General features: G+C 44.2%; 1 protein-coding gene across 8 annotated transcripts in view; it reads right to left on the bottom strand.

The window, feature by feature from the left end:
• znf609b (zinc finger protein 609b) overlaps nucleotides 1–23,186 on the bottom strand; it is a 194,584-nt gene that overhangs the window by 8,802 nt on the left and 162,596 nt on the right. For 5 of the 8 annotated variants that reach the window (XM_080216280.1, XM_080216285.1, XM_080216281.1 and 2 more), the window contains exons 6-9: nucleotides 15,204–15,347; nucleotides 12,288–12,669; nucleotides 6,992–7,167; nucleotides 2,756–2,915 (exon numbers count right to left, since the gene is read on the bottom strand). In XM_080216280.1, coding sequence (XP_080072406.1) covers nucleotides 2,756–2,915; nucleotides 6,992–7,167; nucleotides 12,288–12,669; nucleotides 15,204–15,347 — 862 coding nt within the window. The remainder of the gene's footprint in view (nucleotides 1–2,755; nucleotides 2,916–6,991; nucleotides 7,168–12,287; nucleotides 12,670–15,203; nucleotides 15,348–23,186) is intronic. The other 3 variants (XM_080216286.1, XM_080216287.1, XM_080216284.1) reach the window with 2 other exon arrangements.

Genomic DNA, 23,186 nt, shown 5'->3' with positions numbered 1-23,186 from the left:
GGAGTTGTACAATAGTTTCCATTACTGTTTTACAACGTTTCATCACAATCTTATTTTTATCTGTTCACTCACTTGTGTTTAGGCATTCTATAATCCAGAACTTCCCAAAATCCAGATGCGACTTGCTCCTGAGCAGTCTGCACTGGAGAGGTTGTAGTGTATAGGCTACACCGCACTCTCAATTAAATCGTGTATAGTCAAAGTATACTGGATATCGATCACAAAATGCTATAGTTAGGAAAGCCCCACCAACATCTCTACTTTCTCGAACACTAAGAAAATTTGGCATGTCCGCTACGACTCTCACCAACTTCTACACAAGCACATAGAAAACACTCTTTTTGGTTGTATCACAGCTTGGTATGGCTCCTGCTCTGTCCAAGACCGCAAGAAACTGCAAAGGATCGTGAATGAAGCCCAGTCCATCACACAAACCAGCCTCCCATCGACTCTGTCTACATTTTCTGCTGCCTTGGAAAAGCAGCCAGCATGATTAAGGACCCCATGCACTCGGACATTCTCTATTCCACCTTCTTCTGTTGGGAAAAAGATACAAGAGTCTGAGGTCATGTAACAACCGATTCAAGAACAGCTTCTTCCCTGCTGCCATCTGACTTTTAAACTGACCTATCATATATTAAGTTGATCTTTCTCTACACCCTAGCTATGACTGTAACATTTCATTCTGCACCCTCTCCTTTCCTTCTCTATGAACAGTATGCTTTATCTGTATAGCACAAGAAACAATACTTTTCACTATATACTAATACATCTGACAATAATAAATCAAATCAATAGATGATCATCCATCATGTTCTGTACCTTGCTTCTATCCTGATGTCCAGATCACCTGAGCCACACATTTTAACAAGCAACTTTGGAAAGGACAGTAGCCACAAGCTACACAGAGAACAGAGGGAGGCAGGGAGATGTCGGGATAACTGAAGATTAGCAGGTGCTTGCAACAAAGGAGTGAGTTAGCAAGGACATAGTTCTTGGGTCAACACTTCTGTTCAGAGCAACAGCATTGGATAATATAGAATCGTACAGTGCAGAGGATGCCCTTTGGCCCATCGAGACTGCACCGACGTGTGAAATACCTGACCTCCCATCCAATCCTATTTTACCAGCACTTGGCCCATAGCCCTGAATGTTATGATGTGCTAAGGGCTCATGCAGATACTTTTTAAAGGATGTGAGGCAACCCACATTTACCATCCTCCCAGGCAGCACATTCCAGACCCTCACTACCCTCTGGGTAAAAACTTTTTTCTTCACATCCCCCTAAACCTCCTGCCCCTCACCTTGAACCTGTGTCTCCTCATGACTGACCCTTCAACTAAGGGGAACAGCTGTTCCTTATCCATTCTGTCCATGCAGAGAGTGGAGCAATGATCCACAAAGACCCTAAACCACTCCTGCATGTCTCAAATATCATTAGACAAGTGTCTGATGCTGTTGATGCGAAGTTGACTGTTTATTTCACTCTGAGATTGAAAGATTTCTGTTAACTAAAGGCATTAAAGCTGGAATATGGAGCAAAGGTGGGATATGGAGTTAGATCTTGGGTCATCCGTGATCCAGCTGAATAAACTGGACAATCTCCATGGGCCAAAGTGCCTTGTTCCTAAGATTATTTAAGGCTATTAAGTCAGCTATTGAGAATGACTGGGATCATATGCTTCTGTAAGGGTAGAGCTAAAAGGGCGGCACAGTGGTTAGCACTGCTGCCTCACAGCGCCAGGGGCCCAGTTTCGATTCTGGCTTTGAGTTACTGTCTGTGTGGAGCCTGCACATTCTCCCCATGTCTGCATGGGTTTTCTCCCAGTATGAAAGATGTGCTGGTTAGGTGCATTGGCCAGGCTAAATTTTCCCTCAGCGTATCCAAACAGGAGTGTGGCAATTATGGGATTTTCACAGTAACTTCATTGCAATGTTAATCTAAGCCCAACTTGTGATATTAATAAATAAACTTAAACTTAATACAATTCCAAATCATGCTTAATTATATAAAATGTCGATGGGCCAAATCATTCCATGAGCACCCATTCTACTACAGCTTGATACCCCGTATTTTCATATTTAAAGTTTATTCATTAGTGTCACAAATTGGCTTACATTAACACTGCAATGAAATTACTTTTTTTTTATTCATTTGTAGGACATGGGTGTTGCTGACATTTATTGCCCATACTTAGTTGCCCAAGGGCAGTTGAGAGTTAACTACATTGCTGTGGCTCTGGAGTCACATGTAGGCCAGACCAAGTAACGATGGCAGATTTCCTTCCCTAAAGGACGAGTGAACTAGATGGGTTTTTCCAACAATGGTTTCATGGTCATCAGTAGATTCTTAATCCCACATTTTTTTTTATTGAATTCAAATTCCACCATCTGTCTTGGCAGGATTCGAACCCGGGTCCCCAGAACATTAGCCAAGTTTCTGGATTAATAGTCTAATGATGTTACCACTGAGCCATCACCTCCCCTAGCAATATGATGAGATTATACCATTCTTATTTGAAGAATTTCACCTCATGGATAGGCTGATTGTTAATACATAATACAAACAAAACACTGGGGCTGAATACTAGTTTGGAGTTTAGCAGCAGTGACAGGAGTTGAAGCAGCCATTCACCCTCACTCACAGCTCCAATATTAAATATCCCACCGGCCGTTGTCTCTGAATTATTAAATTCCATTTACATACAAAACAATACTGCATTCATTCATTCCTGTATTTCCTTGTCAGTCCTACCTGTTGCATATGGGAGGTCATATTGCCCGGGGAGCAATGGGTACCCCATTCCAAGGTGGTGGTGTGAGGTGATCTGTCGTTGGGACGGTGAAGAACGGGGCCGCTCTTTATCGATCTCTCGATCTCCTCGCTCTCTTTCGTGAGAAGGTTTCTCGCTTGTCTACATTTCGGGAGAAAGAATACACGTTAACATCACAGACATCATGGCCAGTTTGCCTCAGCTGGGAGCACTCAAGAGTTTTAGATTTAAGCCTCCCTCTGGGATTCAGACAAAATACCTCAGCTGTCAGTGCAGTATCATAAAATCCCTACGGTGCAGAGGGAGGCCATTCGGCCCATTGAATCTGCACCAACCACAATCCCACACAGGCCCTATTCCTATAACCTCACATATTTACTCTACTAATCCCCCATGACACATGGCCAATCAACATATCCTGCAGAGCTTTGGACTGTGGGAGGAAACCAGAGCACCTGGAGGAAATCCACACAGACACGGGGAGAACATGCAAACTCCACACAGGCAGTAACCTGAGGCTGGAATTGAACCTGGATCCCTGGCGCTGTGAGGCAGCAGTGCTACTATGCCACCCTGCCGCCGCAAGTACTGAGGGAATATTGCACTGTTGGAGGTGCCAGCTTCTGAATGAACTGTGTTCCTGTCTACGTGGGAATAAACTACCAGGCGGCACTCCCTGAAGCAGCACAGGGAGTTTGCTTGGTGTAGCGAACTAGTTGCTCACCCCAGTCACTGTTTGTGGAATCTTACCACGTGCGAAATGCCTGCCAAGATCAAAAAGGCAAGCACTCTATTCCTCATGAAGTAATTACTCATTTGTGAAGGGCATTTGGCTACACCAAGGACATAGCAGGACACTAAATAAAGTCAAGTTCTATCACTATCTCTGGTGAGATACTGTGTGCCCTTGATTACTCATTGACAAACTGTGCACGCAAGGTGAGAGTGGGCAATAGCACTAATCACCCAGATATGGATCAGTGGATTATAAAATGTACAATGTTACGCTTGTACAGAACCAAATCACTATCAATGTATTTGAAAAGGTTTATCATGCGGACAGTTAGCATCAAAGTGAGTGCCTGGGATTAGAACCAATTCAGGCGTACCATGGCCAAGTGCAATTCACTGCCTATCTCGATGATGTACTTTAATCCCAGCCTCACAACAGCATCGACATGCCACTCCCATTCCCCAGGCCAGTTGGGTCAGAAAACTTAACGTAGATGAGAGCAGCCATGATCATACGGATGGAGGAGCAGGCTCAAAAGACCAAATGGCCTATCCCTGCTCCCAAGTCCAATGTTCCTTAATACCCAAACTGCAGAGGATTTGGCAGACCCACAGGGCAGGTTACTGAAGCTCAAACAGATTTCATGGTGAATCATTATACCCGGCAGGTTGAGGCTTATCTATCAGAGACTCCCACCCACCTTCTAACCTGAGATTAGTTAGTATTTTGAAGGTGGCAGATTTTGGGAATCTGAAATTGAAGGCCACTTGACCTTGTGGTTAGTTTTCACAGACAAGAAAAAAAGCAGGTTTTTTTTTTAAATACAACAAAATGTTTGTTTTCTATCCAGTTCTGGGCAAAGTAACACATGGCCAGCCTAGTTGGAACTGGATTCTGACCTCAGGTTCAGGATATATGCAAGGACCTCTCAAATATAACTCCGAATAAAACGTTAAAGTATTAGTTCTTGTTGCAATGTAACAGAGCTACAATTACTGTCGGTCACAAAAGATTAAACATATCCAAGAGTTTACAGTCATTTTGGAGCTTAGTACTTGAAGCTTCTGGACTGGCTAGAGGTTGAAAGATGTGAGAGTGCTGAGTGGGAGTTAGGTGGAAGGGGGAAGAGTCAGGTTCCTGGAGTGTCAGGGAACACTGATTGTTTGGGGGGGGGGGTCCCTTGGGGAGGTCAGAGGTGTGTGTCTGTGTCTGCTTGCATGGCTGCGTGTGCGCATGTTTGCATGCATGCGCATTTGCAAATGTGTGCACACACATTTGTAGGCATGTGCATTGCATGCGTGTGCACATTTGCAGATGTGTGGGGTCCTCAGGGTGTCCCCTCTGGCTGTCTGTAATAGTTATCCAGAAGTTAGAACAGGTTTCAATTCTTCTAATCTTTGCTGGTGGAGCCAACCTAAGTTTATACCCACATCTGTAAATTAGTCACTGGGGAGCTTGGAAGTTATGACCCAATTAATCTGTCCAATTAAAACAGCGTATGTTTTAGAATCAGCACGCTACCCATCCTATTCCTGTGCTAACATTCTGGAGGTTGATGACATGAGCAGCACATAACTGGAACTTCACCCATCTGCCAGACAACCATGTGTTATCGAGACTGGAATGACAGGTTTACTATCATGGGCATGGCTAGTCAGAATAGGAAACTGGCTAAACTTGTGAATAAATGGGTACTTAATTTCCATTTACATATTATGATGCCCTTCCCCTGACAGTGAACAGACTCTGATGAAGTATCCAGAATTTACTTTTAAATTGAGAAAGCTCCGAGAAGGATACAGAGCTGGATGGTAGATGAGGAAAATCAGGTAGGAATTGCTGGTGGGGCATTATGGTTTCCAAAGCAGGTGGATTGCAGGAATATTGAAAGGCAGAGGGTTTGGGGTCCCACACGGGCCAAGGAATGCCCTCTGAGCAGAAGGCCAAGTAATCAGGGCAAGTCTTAGCACAGCGAGGATGTGTGGTGAAGGAGCTATAGGGAGATTATAAAGAACAATGGGTAAATTCAGATCAGTGTAGCAGCAGTGAGAAGCAATAGGAAAGATGTGAAAAGGGCAGGCTCTGTGAGCTAGTGGTGAGAGAAGGGTTTGCGTCAGATGAAGGGCTCTCTCATGTCTTCTCCAGCAGCACAAGAGAGGCATCGGAATATTCTTGGAAGTAGTGTTGGAAAAGAGCTGTGTGTACGATGACTGAAGGATTGTTGAGAGGAAAGGAACAAAGAGGAAATTGAGCTACATTTTGGGAATGGTGGGAGTAATGAGAATGTTCACTAGTGACGGAGGACCCCTGATGGAGTCATCAAGGCCACAAGGCAGCAGCCACTGGCTAGACTCAGGCAATGACAATTTGAAAGGGATCCAGATAGTTCTTACTCAACAAGAACAGAGGGGATTTAGAGATGTTGTGATTTGATCACAGCACTGCTAGGCGATTGAAGGCTGCATGCACTGATACTGAACGAACTCGATGAATGCAGAACGGTTCCAACAGCACAGAGGTGATCAGACTGGCTGAAGATAGATCATTGATTATATTTTTTTAATTTGTTCATGGGATTGGGTTTCACTGGCTGGGCCAGCATTTATTGTCAATCCGCGAGGACATTTAAGAATCAACTACATTGCTGTGGCTCTGGAGTCACATCTAGGCCAGACCGGGTAAGGATGGCAGATTCCTTTCCCTAAAGGACATTAGTGAATCAGATGGGTTTTTCTGACAATCGACAATCGTTTCATGGTCATCAATAGACTTTTATTGAATTCAAATTTCACCATCTGCCGTGATGGGATCCAAACTTGGGTCTCCCAGCATTACTCTAGGTCTCTGGATTAATAGTCCAGCAACAATACCACTGCGCTACTGCCTCTCCACTATTTTGGGGTGGCACAATGATTAGCACTGCTGCCTCACAGCGCCAGGGACCCGGGTTCAATTCTGGCTTCGGGTCACTGTCTAAGTAGAGTCTACACATTCTCCCTGTGTCTGCATGGGTTTCCCCCCCCACTGTTCAACAATGTGCGGGGTAGATTGATTGGCCATGATAAATTGCCCCTTAGTGTCAGGGAGATTAGTAGGGCAGATATGGGGGGGTTATAAGAATAGGGCCTGGATGGGATTATGGTTGGTGCAGACTCGAATGGCCACCTTCTGCACGTAAAGATTCTATTATTCTATATTCAGGGAGAAATGGGGGACCCTGGAGCAGGCACCTATTCCAGCGCAAATTAAACACTGAAATTAAGCAGTTGTAAAGGGACATGTTGGCACTAATCTTATATAGAGCTGCAAAATACATCAAAGGTTTGGAGACTGTTATGGTTTTGTGCTGAAGCAGGTTGAACGCATCTCCTCCAGTTTTGAAAGTGGCCCTGAACCTGAATGAAGAGTTAATTTGCTGGAGCGATTCTTACTGGTATCTCAGCAGACAAAGCAGTTCCCCTTGCTGTCAGCCTTGCTTACTTACTGTTGGTGACCTGCTCTTGTACTGACTGGCATGCTGCTGTAGAATATCAAGGGCCATGGATTCGGAGCTGGGTTTGCTGCCTACGCCAGGGCTCCCGCGCGCTCGGTCGCTGTCTTCATGTCCTGGAACCTTATTTGCGTACGGTGAGAAAGAGAATCCCGAGGACAAGTACGACCCTGAAAAATAGATGGTCTAAATTAATCAGAGAAAATGGCACCAACTCAACAATCATTGTCGATTATCATAGAAACTACAAAGGGTTGTGAACAAAGCCCAGTCCATCACGCAAACCAGCCTCCCATTCGTTGACTCCATCTACACTTCCCACTGCCTTGGCAAAGCAGCCAACATAATCAAGGACACCACACATCCCAGACATTCTCTCTTCTATCGTCTTCCGTCAGGAAAAAGATACAAAAGCCTGAGGTCACGTACCAACCAACTCAAGGACAGCTTCTTCCCTGTTGCCATCAGACTTTTGAATGGACCTATCTCACATTAAGGTATGACTGTAACACTACATACTGCACTCTCTTCTTTCCTTCTGTATGAATGGCATGCTTTGTCTGTATAGCGCGCAAAAAACAATACTTTGCAAATCAAAAACTCTCAAACCAACCATATAGGTCCAATAACCAGTGACACAGGAAAGATCTTAACTACAATCTTTAGCTCAGAACTTTACCAGAGGGAAATTAGGAAGTACTTTTACACCCAAAGTGTAGTAGGAGCTTGGAACTCTCTTCTATAAATGACAGTTGATGCTAGATCAATTCTTAACCAAAGGCATTAAGCAGAAGAAGGCAAACAGAGACAGATACTTTTTTACATTCTCTTTTTTTGCAGTGTTGATGTAAGCTTATTTGTGACACTAATAAACTTTAAACTTTATCTGTTTTTATACTTCGAGCTAGTTTTCTCTTATACTCAAATTTCTTACTCAACGTTCTTTTAATCATTTTTCTGTATTCTGTCCAACCATCTGACCTGTCATTGATCTATACGAAACCGTATGCTCTTTCTTTCAATTCGATACTTAACTTCCGAAGTTAGATGGAAAGGGCATATCCTTCCTCAAGGATCTTTCTTTCTCACAGGAGCATATTGTCTTAAATATTTACGATGTCCCCTGTGCCAACTCTGTCTTCATAATTATCATTACCCTTAATTCAGTTTAAAATACTAGTCTTAGATCCATTTTTCTTTCCCTCAAACTGAATGCACAATGCTATGATTGCTCCTACATAGGAGTGCCTTTACTATGAAGTCATTAATTAATCCCATCTCATTGCACATTACCTGGTCAATAGCCTGCTCTCTAGTTGACTATAGAACATGCTGCTCAAAGAAATTGTCCGAAGAAACGTCCACAAACTATCTTCCAGTCTACCTTTGTCAATCTGATCTGTCCAATCTATATACAGATTAAAATCACCCATGATTAATGCTGCACCTTAGTCACAAGCCATCATCATTTCCTCTTGTATATCCCCCCGAAGGTTGTGTTGTCTGCCTGCTGCCAGAGTTTGGGAGTTTTGCTCGGGGCTGGAAAAGAACTTGCAGTAGGAGGGGAGGATCCAGTAATCGTGATCCAGGTTGGTGCCAACAGCATAGGTAGGACTTGTGAAGAAGGGGTTTGAGCAGCTCGGGGCTAAATTAAAATGCAGAACCGCAAAGGGGTGCATGGTGGCAGTGTGGTTAGCACTGCTGACCCTGTCCCTGTAATAGCTATTAGTACATACATACTTATTTCTATCTGAACTCTTATCTGTTTTATCACAAATGCTAAGGGTATTTAGATACAAAGTCTTTAGTTCTGTCTTTATGTAGTTACTGTCCAGGGGATTTATAAACAACTTCCACAAGTGACTTCCCAACTTTACTGTTTCGTATCACTACCCAAACTGACTGTACATCTTGATTTTTAGAACTAATGCCACCCCTCTTAAAGCTACCCACCCCCCCCCCAATCCTTTTCCCTGCTCCATCCCTGTAGTTTTAAATATTCAGGTCCTTGCCATCATCATCTTGCAGCCATGTCCCTGTAATAGCTATCAGTACATACATACTTATTTCTATCTGAACGGCATTTAAGTCCAGCAAGCAAGGGGCATGCATGCGGCAGGTTGTAGTGGGCTGCTCTTGGACGTTGCTTCGGGAGTTGCCTATTGCTTCATGTCGTTAGTGTGCTTAAACTGGACCATCTCGAGGGCAACATGACAGCTCAGAGACTATCTCTGTTGCTGTGCGGACACATGGATTTGGGCCTGTGTCTGTGGGAGTTTGCACGTTCTCCCCGTGGTTGCGTGGGTTTCCTCCGGGTGCTCCGGTTTCCTCCCACATCCCCAAAGATGTGCTTTTAGGCTGATTGATTGGGTACTAAATTGTCCCTAAATTGGACCTCCCTGATCCTCGCACATTAGGCATAGACTAAAATCATGAATAGGACACTGAGACAGTGGGACAGTGGCGCGGGCTCGTTGGGCCGAAGGGCCTGTTTCCCGTGCTGTGTTGTTCTTTGTTCTTAACTTATCTGTTTTATCACAAATGCTAAGGGTATTTAGATACAAAGTCTTCAGTTCTGTCCTTTCACTGTTTTTGTAATCTACGTATCTCCTGGCTCACTCTTAAGTTTGTACATTTAATGCTTTCCTGCCACAATGATTATCATTTCCCTTATTGCCACCTTGCTCGCTTGCTTTATCTCTTCCCTTTAAAGAACCACATCTTCCCACACTTGATCACTAGTTTGAAACCCTCTCTACTATCCTAATTATTAGCCTCACCAGAACACTGGTCCCAGTATGGTTCAGGTGTAAAGCACACCCAATGGCACAGCTCTTACTTTCCACATACTGGTGCTGGGGCTCCATGAACCAAAACCCATTTCTCCCACTCCAATCTTTGAGATGTACATTTAACTCCCTAATCCTATCTACCTTACACTGACTGGCTCACAGCAAATCCTATAGTGCAGGAGGAGGCCATTTGGTCCATCAAGTCTGCACTGACCACAACCCCACCCCTGCCCTATCCCCATAACCCATGAGCTCATCCCCCTGACACAAAGGGGCAATCCACCTATCTTGCACATCTTTGAAACTGGAGCACTCGGGGGGAAACCCACACAGACACGGAGCCAAGCTGGAAACTGAACCAGGGTCCCTGGCACTGAGGGTCAGCAGTGCTAACCACGCTGCCACCATGCACCCCTTTGCAGTTCTGCATTTTAATTTAGCCCTGAGCTGCTCAAACTCCTTCTTCTCAAGTCCTACCTATGCTGTTGGCACCAACCTGGATCACGATTACTGGATCCTCCCCTCCTACTGCAAGTTCTTTTCCAGCCCCGAGCAAAACTCCCAAACTCTGGCAGCAGGCAGACAACACAACCTTCAGGACTCTTGTTCCTGGCTGCAGAGTGCTGTGTCTGTGCCTCTGATTATAGTGTCCCCTGCTACCACTACATTCCTCTTAATTCCCTTCCCTTCATTACGGTCAGTTTGCTCATCCACCCTTCCTTCAGCTCTTGCCTTCTTCCATTCAGGCTGCTAGAAGCATAAACCTGTTGCACAACTGCAAGGGTTGAGGCTCCTTCACTTCTACCTTCTGGATCCCGCTTCACTTGCTTCACTCATAGTTCCACCCTCCTGTCCACGGCCGCTGACCAAATTAAATAACCTTATCCTAAAGCATATGACCAGCATCTGGGGTAAAATGACTCTGAGTATCTCCTTGTGTATCGCACCGATGGCAGCTCCTTGGGCCATCGTGAATCACTGCAGTCCATGTGGTTATGGGAACACCCATTGTGCTTTTTGCTGTAGTGGTTAAATACATCTCAGTGGCTTGCTAGGCCATTTCAGAGGATAGGTAAGAGACAACTACATTGCTTTAGGCCAGGAGTCTCACGTAGATCAGAATGGCACTGCACATTTCCTGCCCTGAATCATAGAATCCTTACAGTGCAGAAGGAGGCCATTTGGCCAACTGACTCTCCAACAATCCATCCCCTGTCCTATCCCCATAATCCCACATACTTAACCCATTAATTCCCCTAATCTACATACTAAGGGGCAGTTCAGCATAGCCAATCCACATAACCTGTGTCTGCGTGGGTTTCTTCCGCGTGCTCCAGGCTCCTCTCACACTCCCAAAGATATGCAGGTTTGGTTGATTGGACATGCAAAATTAACTGGGAATTGAACCTGGGTCCCTGGCACTGTGAGGCAGCAGTGCTAACCACTGTGCCACCGTGATAGGGTGACAAGTTGAGATTTCTCACAATGCACTCTCATCCCTCTGTCCCCAATAACAGGAAGAAAAAGACAAACGTCTATCTCATCAACATTAGCTGCAATGGTGGCAAGCCCCTAATTCAGATCATCTCTGAGTCCCTGCAATATCCTCCTAAACTTGGATATCGACCACAATGACGACTCTCCTGGGATTAGTTGGTTTCTGCTCTGCAACTCCCAATGGTGATGCAGCCGAGGTTAGGAACGGTAAGACTGCAATCGTGCATCCCACAGCGCGGAACGTTGTGTGTCTCTGTGCAATGAAGTAACACCACGGTGGGAATCTTTTCGTCCCGCTCACCACGGGAATTGTAGTGGGTGAGGTGGGGGGATGGACCATGCAAAGGTCCATTAACCTCGGGTGGGATTTTCCAGTTTTGGGGAAAATCCCATCCCATACATTGAAATACTTTTGACAAGGCCTGCTAAAAACATTCCATTGGAGTACATGTACATCAGTTCTACACCAACAGGTACAGTGGCCACGTTAATGCGTCAGTACTCCAGAAATATAAACCAATAACACACAAAAGAATAGTTTGAAACAATTTTTGAATTTAGGAAACAGAAGACATGGGCCTCTGTATGAGTACACACTGTCTTTAAACCACAGCAGGTCGAGAAGCCAGCTCACCATCAACCTCCCAAGAGCATCTAGGGACGATCGCTCAATGACAGCTTTGCCAGTAACACCACATCCAGAGAATAAAGAAAAAGAAAGCATCCAAATTGATGCTTACCTTCAGAATCCAAGATGGACCAATGGTTCACATTCAACTATGAACAATCTTTAAGGCACTCATTTGTGAAATGACCCTCATTGCTCAGTCCTTTATTCACTTAAACACTGGGAAGAATCAATCACGAACTGTAGTAATGGTTTGCTATTGTTTAGCTAAATAGTGATGCTAGGATCAACAATTGGCTGGATTTTAATAATCTCCCTATTGGCTGGTGACACGTACAATATCAGATAGCGACACACGAACCCCTGCCTTTACCTGGATAATTCTGCATCATCATTGGTGTCACTCCTCGAAATCCTGGGTGGGGAGATTCATAAGGCTTTCCGTAAGGGTAGCCATGGACGTATGGCATGTAAGATGGATGCTGAACCATGGAGGAGGACACAGGAATGTGAAGTCCTGATCTGGGATCTTTCCCAACAGAGCGGCACTCTTCCAGAGAGGTTGAACGGGACTCTAAGCACATGCTGTCTTTGTTCTCCTCTTTAACCGCTATCTCTTTGCTTCTTAGCCGTGATGAGCTCTCCTCTTTGAATTTCCGTTCTCGCTCTGCTTCTTTCCACCTTTCCTCTTCGGCCTTTTGCTGCTCCGAGTACTTGTTTGGATAGACATATGACCACAGCCTGCTTTCAGGTTCCTGAAAAACACAAGGCTGAGTGACTCAATCCTGCTAACCAGCATGAAAAGTTGCTACTGTGTGTGAATACCAAGGCCCCGCTGGACACTGTCCAGGCCACAGTAAAGCAAACAGGCATTAAAGTTTATTATTATTATTTATTAGTGCCACACGTTGGCTTACATTAATACTGCAATGAAGTTACTGTGAAAATCCCCTAGTTGCCACACTCCAGCACCTGTTCGGGTGCACTGAGGGAGAATTTAGCATGGCCAATGCACAGTCTTTAGGACTGTGGAAGGAAACCAGAGCACCTGGAGGGAACCCACACAGACACGGGGAGAATGTGCAAACTCCACACAGACAGTGACCCAAGTTAAAAATTGACCCCGGGTCACTGGCGCTCTGAGGCAGCAGCGCTACACTGTGCCACCTATGGAATGTCAGTTCATCATTAATATAGAACACCATTTATAGTGTGCTGTACAAGCCCAAACTGTTTAATCTCTTCTCGTATATCAATCCCATCATCCCTGGAATCAATCTGGTGAACCTCCACTGAACTGCCTCCAGTGCCACTACATGAAAAAACAAAGTGACCTTCCAGGCAGGGCACTGTCCAGAGACGTATTTTGAATAGATCTATTTAATAGATCTATTAAAGATATCCCTGAGCGTATGAAATTCTAACCAGAAGTCTCCTGCACACACAGCAATTACTGGGTAAGTCCCGAGAACAGGGGTGCTGAAGGACAGCTTCCTAGGTTGTTCCAGATTATCTAAATGCTGGGCACAGCTCGAGTGTTCTTTACTCCCAGGCCTGCCCACACCCACTAGTCTGGATGTTATGATCCAGAGATGCCTTCCTTGACCTGATTGCTAAGCCTAACTGTACTCCGCCCCTCCTCCCCCCAATCACTGCTCCAGTGCTGGCTGGGGACAATGGCAGTGGTCAATTTGATCCAACACAATCTTTGAAGTACTCACCAACATTCAGGGAGGAACTCAACTTTGTGAAATAGAGGTTAAAAAAAATTTAAAAAATGACAATTTTATTAACTAAATCACCATAACACATACTATTTTTATGAACTAATTCATACATTTAAAAGTGTGATTTTCAATAATAAACACCAAGTCTAATTTCACTACCTCATAACACTTACCAGAAAGACATTGCATTCAGTTAATGTGTAATGACTGTTTTGACAAATTAGCAGCAGATTCACTACACTACTATTGGAATTAAGTATTGTTAAGTAAAACACTGCTCTGTTTAAAGATTTTTTTTAATTAGTGTCACAAGTCAGCCTACATTAACACTGCAATGAAGGTACTGTGAAAATTCCCTAGTTGCCAGCACCTGAGGGAGAATTTAGCACGGCCAATGCACCTAACCAGCACGACCGTGGGAGGAAACCGGAGCACTGGGAAGAAACCTGAGCACTGGCAGGAAACCCACGTAGACATGGGGAGAACGTGCAGACTCCGCACAGACAGTGACCAAGCCGGGAATTGAACCCGTGTCCCTGATGCTGTGAGGCAACAGTTCGAACCACTGTGCCACCGTGAGTCACACCTTGTCTCAGGTGAAACACAGTGGAGTTTTGGAAATAACATTGCTCTATTTAATACATCAACCGTCACTATCCCCAAGTGTTAAATCCCAACTACTGTGGCAGAACAGGCTTTGGAAGGTGTAGGAGAAGGTTAATTGTGTCTGATCCAATGAAATGCATGTGGTGTAATTAAGTCAAATTTGCAGTTAACGGTGTTATAACTGCCTGAAACTCTGATGGAGGCAGATGTAGTCAGGATCTTTGAAGAGAAAATCTTGCAGGTCAGGAGAGTGGTAGTAGGTAAGCTGAGCTAGCAGCTGGCATGGACACAATAGACCAAATGGCCTTCCCCTGTCCTGGAATCATACTACGATTCTAACCAACCTGAGCTTCCAGTAGTGCCACAGAGAGTCACTATTCTACTTCTCTTTAAAAGGCATTTCTCAGTTGAGGTAAAGATCCTCAACGGGATACCAGAACATGCAAAACTAATTTATCAAATTCCCCCTAATGGAATAAATTCCATCTGCCACTGTTCCCTAGTTAGTACAGTCTATACCACATAGACAAACACAAATAAAGTATTCCTGGCCTTGTCTGCAGTATTACCAAGTGTCCTGTCATCAGCTCCCTGGTGAATTTCTATTGTACTCTTGTATTCAATTCACTGTTCACCAAGGGTGCAATTTTAGGTGCACCCAATGCTTGGATTGAATTTAACTCCAGGCAGATTGTCAGCTGCTGGACTCAAATGCAGCACTGATGTTTCTTTTGTCCAAACACATCTACACCATGGCGATGACATGAATGAAGTGAAAATTTATCGTGTCGAATCCCCACTGTACTCAGAAACAAAAACGCTGAGAGACTCGCAGCTCCGAGCGCCTGTTGCGAAGAGTGCTTCTTCCCTACCACACACACACACAGGGTTATAACTAATGAATACAGAACATGTCTAAGGATTTCCCGAATGGGCTATGGGGTGCGGCCTCTCACCTCTCTGCAGGAATGAATAAGTTGGCATCTTGAAAATCCCTTTAGTGATGAAGAATTAAAGTCACTGCCATGTCTCGGCACAAGATGTAATGAACTGCAGTACTGAGTAAATGAGCTAGGATCAGGTTCTATCTCTGTAATCTGCTATAAATACAAAAACAGATAGATTACACGCCACAGGTGTAGCAACCAGGATTCGGTACAAAATCCTCTCTATACAGTATGAGTATTCTCTAGTTTTCGATAAAGTGTGGACCATTCTTTTAAGACCACACAAACTGTCCATCTGCGCTTCACATAACGTTTCCTTCCACAGTGAGCTTCCAAGATAGAATCCCTACAGTGCAGAAAGAGACCGTTTGGTCCATCAAGCTGCCTTATCCCTGTAACCGCACATATTTACCCTGCTAATCTCCCTGATACGAGGGGAAACCCACGCAGCCAGGGGGAGTACATGCAAACTCCACGCAGGCAGTTGCCCAAGGTCGAAATTGAACCCTGGTCCCTGGCGCTGTGAGGTAGCAGTGCTAACCACTGTGCTGCCCACTATGCTTAACACCCAATGGCTTTGGGTCTCACACACAGGAGCAATGTACCTTCTGTATGTCCACACAACATGTCCTTGATGCTTTCCAGAATGAAGGACAATGAAAAGGGGATCATAATATGTGCCAATCGTGATTCCAGTACTATTTGTAGAAGGAACTTCGAGCAAGGTCTCAAGTCCAGGCCACTGTAGACTCAGTGAAGTAAGACCATGACAGTGATCCAGGGTAGAGCCTTCAGTTGAGAGGAAAGCACCGACCGCAATTTCAATTAAATGGCTGCATGGAGTTCAGGTTTCAGATTCATGGAGGAGGATTTACTTTTGAATCAGAGTTCTACAGCACAGAAAAAGGCCCTTCAGCCATCATGTCTGCACCTGCCATCAAGCACCTATCCATTGGAATCCCATTTTCCTGCAGTCACTTTGTAGCATTGTATTGCTAAGCTGTTTCAAGTGCTCATCTAAATGCTTCTTAAATGTTGTAAGGGTTCCTGCCTCTTACCAGGCTTTCAGGCAGTCGGTTCCAGGTTCTGTGGCTTTCTAGAAGACAAAATATCTACCTGATAACAGATGCTTTCAGCCAATTCTCCCAAGAGTGCTGGAAGCTCTGGGATCAATGACAATTGACAGTATCCTCTCTTGTAAATATATATAGACTTTTCTCTTCATTTCCCCGCAGAAGAAAAAGCTCATGTTGAGTACGGGTGCCAGTCATTCTCCAAGTGCACACCTTGGCACAGCAGCCTACCCGATTGTGAGGCCATCTTAACTGAACTGATGCCACAGGTAACTCCAAACTGGAGTTGAGGATAGCAATCTAGAGTAAGAAACTTCCTCGCCTCCAATGCGGGAACACTGGGACCAATTACAATATCTCCACTAACTGGTATCAGGTAAATCCCCACGGATGGTGGGCGGATTCAATTAGCAATCTTCCTGCAGTTAACTCAATTTCATACGAACTGTAGGCTTAAAAATGAGGCAAAGGGAAATCCCAAGGCTCTTCTCTCTGGCTAGAGGACAGATCTGTCCCATTTTATGTTATGCAGAACAGAGTGGTGCAGTTACATCTCTCCTCAACAATGAAACCGTCACTGCAGAGAGGAAGGACTTAGGACTTGCACATTCTAGACAAACAACCTTTTTGCAACAGATACTTTAGTCTCAGTCCTCCTGAGTAGTTAGAAATTTCCCTCCAAGCTATTCTGACCTTCTGAAGAGACAAGGGATTACAGGAGAGGGCAAAAGAAGATACAAAACAGCCCTTCTAGAAAATGGCAAAGCCCTTTCAGACGTCTGGCTCTATCCCTGTTTCAGGTGTCAATGCTTCAGATCTTGTCTAAGACGGAAACAAACACTCACTGAAAACAGAGCTTCCCTGAGAGATTTTAACCAACAATCCTGAATATATCAGCCAAAATATTCTCCTTTTACCTAGGTGCTTCGAGAAGACCTCCTGAGACTTGCATCAATACAGTGAGAAGACTTCTTACTGTGTTTACCCCAGTCCAATGCCTGCATCTTCACATCATGACTTGTATCAATGCCAGAGCTACTGTCATTCAGGAAAGGTGATCTAACCTCAACCACACTCGCCAACTAACTTGACAGCTGTTGTTGCATTCAGTTTCGCTGTCACAGGGAAAAAAGATTCTTGCCGGATCTCAGTGGCAGCCCGAGGCATATCGCAGTGCATCCCTTAGATCCAAAACAAACATTTCACCCAATCGACAATCCTTAGAGTCATAGAGGTTGACAGCATGGAAACTGGCCCTTCTGCCCAACTTGTTCATGCCACCCTTTTTTTGAAAATCACTAAGCTAGTCCCAATTGCCTGCATTTGGCCCATACCTCTCTATACCCTTCTTATCACGTAACGGCATTACAACCCAAATAGCTACCAAAACATCATGTGCTTCTCTTCACCAGGCCACCAGATGGTCTTTGGCTTCACCAGGCGTTGCCAATGTAAATTAAAATGGGCAGAGGTGCATATGACACAACTCGCCATGAAATGCAGATAAAGCATCCATTTGATTGGTTATGCCAGAGCTACGGCCATCCAAAATAGGTCATGTCTTCTTGCAACTTCAGTCTAATCTAAAACTGGGATTTGATACGGTGACCAAATAAAAAGCCCAGTTGTTCTAATATCACTTTGATGAGTGATTTATGATTTGATGATTTTAGTGATTTTAAATGAGTGTTTTATGAGGACAGCGTAGAGGGAGCTTTATACTGTATCTAGTGCCAGTATATCCTTTCTCCAGTAAGGAGACCAAAACTGTACTCTAAGTGTAGCCTCACCCGTACCTACCTTATATAGTTGCAACATTACATCCCTGTTTTGAAACTCCATCTCTCTAGCAATGAAGGACAAAATTCCATTTGCCTTCTTAATTAACCTGCTGCACCTGCAAACCAACTTTTTGTGATTCATGCACAAGGACACCCAGGTCCCTCTGCACAGCAGCATGCTGCAATCTTTCACCATTAAAATAATAATCATTTTGCTGTTATTCCAATCAAATGGATTACCTCACATTTACCAACATTGTACTCCATCTGCCAGACCCTTGTCCATTCACTTAGACTATCTATATCCCTTTGCAGACTTTCAGTGCCCTCTGCACACTTTGCTCTGCCACTCATCTTAGTGTCATCTGCGAACTTTGACCCACTATACCTGGTCCCCAACTCCAAATCATCTATGTAAATTGTAAACAATTGCAGTCCCGACACTGATCCATGAAGCACATCACTAGTCACTGATAGCCAACCAGAAAAACAACCACTTTTTGCTTTCTGCTAGTTAACCAGTTCTCTATCCATGCTAATACATTGCTCTTAACACTTTTATCTTATGCAGCAGCTTTTTGTGCTGCACCTTGTCGAATGCCTTCTGGAAATCCAGATATCTCAAATCCACCGATTCCCACTGTCCACCGAGCTCGTAATGTCCTCTAAGAATTCCAGAAAATTAGTTAAACAAAACTTGCCTTTCGTGAACCCATGGTGCGTCTACCCAATGGGACAATTTCTATCTGGATGTTTCACCATTTCTTCCACGATGATAGACTCAAGCATTTTTCCCACTAATGAAGTTAAGCTAACCAACTTTTTTTAAACAGTGGCGTCACATTTGCTGTTTTCCAATCTGCACAATGGGATCATCAGGGGAAATCTATTTCATGGTGGACCACAAGCAAATGCACTAGAAAATGCTTCTTCACGTTCATTCACAAGCTCTTTAACCTAAGTATTAACGTGTGAGACTGCCCTTGGATATTTCAAAACCTAATTCCTAATGGAGATACACGTTAGCTAAAGGTTTTGTTTTAATCATTCATGGGACATGGGTGTCGCTGGCTGACCAGCATCTATTGCCCATCCCTAGTTCCCTTGAACTGAGTGATTTGCTCAGCCATTTCAGAGGGCAGTTGAGAGTCAATCATACTGCTGTGGCTCAAGTTACATGTCAGCCAGACCAGGAAAGGATGGCAGATTTCCTTCCCTCAAGGACATTAATGAACCAGATGAGTTTTTCTGGCAATTGACAATGGTTTCAGGGTCATCAGTAGACTCTTAATTCCAGACTTTTTTAAATTGAATTCAGATTTCACCATCTGCCGTGGCAGAATTCAAACCCAAGTTCCCAGATACCACTACGCCATCACCTCTTCTCATAATAACATAATGGCACCATCATGAATATGGACACAGAGAGGTCACTTGGCACTTACAAATCCACGGCATTTGCTTCCTTTGGAATTTGAAAGGTGGGTGGGTGGAGGGGTCAAATTACCACTGCAACACTGAAAATCTGGAGGTGTAACGGTGTTACTGCCTAATATTATCTCATACGAAACATTTTTATTTTGCATTAGCTTTTAATTTCGTGCGCAGTCCCCAGCTGCGTTTCTGCGCAGTTCCCTTTGTGGACATTTTTGAATTGTTTGAAAATTATTTCAATAATTTTATTCATAGATAGTATGAATTTCTCTCTTGTGGAATCATTGGATGTGGCATGGAAGGTGGTCACTTGGCCAATTAGACCAGTGTTGGTTATCTGGATGAGCAATTTATGCTCATGCTCTCCCTCCTCCCCTGCCACCAAACCTCATCCACTTTACTCTCTCCCCAGTGTAGCCAGTGACTCATGTGTTCTATACAATGAGTGCTGCACAATGGCTCAAGTTCAAAGCCACCCTGCGCCTGCCAAATCTGATTGATTGTGACCCAGTCTAGCTCCAAGCACAATGAGGTAAATTGTTAAGACCTTCAGTCACTGCCAAAATGTGATCACCTGACTCAACAAAGGCCAATGACGTCTTGTGAAATCTTAACGGTTTCAAGGGCTTTAATCTTGATTTATCAATTGGAGACTTTAAAAGTCTTTTTAGAAAGCTCAGATTTTCCAAGCCCATTATGAAACTCCGTCATTCAGCCTTCTGGCCTCACATGATCCCCAGAGTCTGATGACGTACAGAACAAAATCTGAGGGGGACGTAACTTTTTCAAATAAACCCCTCAAAACGTTCATTGGATTTTTGAATCACACGCAGGTTGTCTTTAGAAAAGAACATCTCAAATTGCAAAAAGCAGGCTAAACACTTCCAAAATGCAGCAAGTTCTCACTTAAAGTTGTAGCTGCGTTCCTGAAAATTGCAATTTTAAGTGACGTGACTTTAAATGAATCATAAGTTCCCATAGGAATCAATGATAAAGCAGGAGTTGGGTTCCTTCCGACACTTCTCACCTGGACAAGTTGAAAGTATTGCACCATGAAAAAGTTACAGTGCAGAGAGAGAGGCTATTTGGCCCATCATGTCTGCACCAGCCATCAAAGAAACTAGCCATTCATTTTAATCCCACCTTCCAGCACCTAGTCCATAGCCTTGCTGATTCCAGCATTTCACAGATCCAGGTACCTGGAACATTTCAGTCTCAACCAACAACTTAGGCAACTAATTCCAGTTGCCCACCACCCACTGGGTAAAAACCCATTGGTTTTTCTTCATGTCCCCTCTAATCCTTCTACCAATCACCCTCAACCTCGTTGACCCCTCAGCTAGGGGAAACAAGTTTTTCCTGTCTACCCTTTCTAGACCCATCACAATTTTGTAAATTTCAATTAGGTCACCCCCTCAGCCTTCTGTGTTCTAAGGACAACAGCTCCAGCCCAACCAATTCTCCTCATAGCGGCAATTTTCGAGCCCCAGCAACCTTCTTGTAAATCTCCTCTGCTCTCTCTCCACAGCAATTGGGTCCTTCCTGTAACGTGGTGACCGGAACTGTACACACAATTCCAGCTGTGGCCAAACAAGTGTTTTATACAGTTCCATTATTACATCTCTGCTTTTGTATTCAATATCTCGTCCATTATAGGAGGGCATTCATATGCTTTCTAGACCACCTTATCCATCTGTCCTGCCACTTTTAAGGGCCTGCGGACATGCACTCCAAGGTCTCTCACTTCCTACCCCTCTCAGTATCTGCCTGTTTGAGTATTCCTTTGCTTTGTTTACCCTCGAAATCCATCACCTCACACTTCACCAGACTGAATTCCATTTGTCACTTTTCCATGTACTCAATCAAACCATAGATATCGTTCTGGAATCAACAGCGACCCTCTTCACTTGTCAACTACACAGCCAATTTTTGTGTTATCTGTAAATTTCCCAATTATGCCACTCTCATTAAATCTAAACCATTAATATATACAACCAACAGAAAAGGTCCCAACACTGGACTCTGTGGAACATCAGGGAAAACCGTTGTCCATTTACAAAAACACCCACTGACCAAATACCCCGTTTCCTGTCACTGAGACAATTATGAATCCAACTTCTTCTCTTGTACCCCACAAGACCTCACTTGCCTGACCAGTCTGCCATGTGGGACCTTGTCAAGGTGAATTCCACACAGATAACATCCACCGCACCACCCTCACAAGAACATAAGAAACAGGAGCAGGAGTAGGCCATCTAGCCCTTCCAGCCTGCCCTGCCATTCAACAAGATCATGGCTGATCTGAAGTGGATCAGTTCCACTTTCCCGCTTTCTCCCCATAACCCTTAATTCCCTTGTCTATCAGAAACCTAGCTACCCGTGACTTAAATATATTCAGCAAGGTAGCCTCCACCACTTCAATGGGCAGAGAATTCCAGAGACTCACTGCCCTTTGAGTGAAGAAGTTCCTCCTCAACTCCGTTCTAAACTGCCCCTCCCCTTATTTTGAGGCTGTGCCCTCTAGTTCTGCCATCCTTTCGAAGCGGGAAGATTTTCTCTACCTCCCTGTTACTTCCTCAAAAAACTCTAAGTTAGTAAAACACTATCTTACTCTAATAAAAGCTTGCTGACTATCCCTGATCAAGTGACAGTTTATCCTGTCTCTCAGGATTGTTTCCAATAATTTACCCATCATCGAAGTCAGACTGACTGGCCTATAGTTTTCTGACTGATCCCTTATACCCTTTTTAAACAATGGCACAACACTCGCAGACAATCCTCTGGAACCTCATCTTTAACTAGTGAGGGCTGGAAAATAATCCTCAGAGGATCTACTATTTCCTCCCTGGCATCCTTCAACAGCCTGGGATACAATTCATCCGGTCCTGGTGATTTATCCACCTTTAAGCATGTCAGTCCCTCCAGTACTTCCTCTCTCACCATGCTTGTATCTAACATTTCACACTCCTATAACTAGAATGTCTCTATCATTCTGGTCCCTAGCAACACCGTGTATTCTTAACGGAAATAACTTGCAAAACAAAATACATTACTAAATATAAGAGAGATACAATATATAATAAAAACAACTGCACTCGCCTCTAGTATAATATTTTAGACCAAGATCCATTTAGTGGCAAAAAATGGTCAGTGCAGGTAGCCAGGACAATCTCTGCCACTAGTTGGAGCCTGGGACTTCAGTAAGAGTTCAGGATGGAAGTCAAAATTTGCGACTTGTCTGCAGCCTTCGAAGTGGTTAACCACAAATCCTCTCCAACGCCTCTACGCTGTTGTCCAGCCAGGTGGGACTGCTCCAACCTGGTTCTATTCTTATCTATCTAATCATAGCCAGATCATCACCTTGTATTCCTGCTCTCTAACCTCTGGTGTCCACCAAGGATGTTTCCTTGTGGTCCCTCGCCATTGATTATCTCCATGCTGCCTTTCAGCGATATAGCACAAAGGCACCGCGCGAGTTTTCAAATGTATGCTGACAACACCAGCCCAATTCACCACAGCCACCTCACCACCGCCATTCCCAACTCCCCCACTGTTATAAAATTACCATACTGCTCATCTGATATCTAGTACTAGAACAGCAGAAGTGTTCTCCTGTTGGAAACCGGAGGATATTATCTTCAGCTAAAACTCCATCCCTTTCTCTGGCAACAGTTCGAGATTAAGCCAGTTCATTCACAAGCTGG

The sequence above is a fragment of the Carcharhinus amblyrhynchos genome, chromosome 32 (genome assembly GCF_965287045.1).
Source record: "Carcharhinus amblyrhynchos chromosome 32, sCarAmb.v2.hapA, whole genome shotgun sequence".
Lineage (NCBI taxonomy): Eukaryota > Metazoa > Chordata > Chondrichthyes > Carcharhiniformes > Carcharhinidae > Carcharhinus > Carcharhinus amblyrhynchos.
Note: the sequence above shows the minus strand (reverse complement) of the source record. Positions and strands in the feature narration are given on the sequence as shown.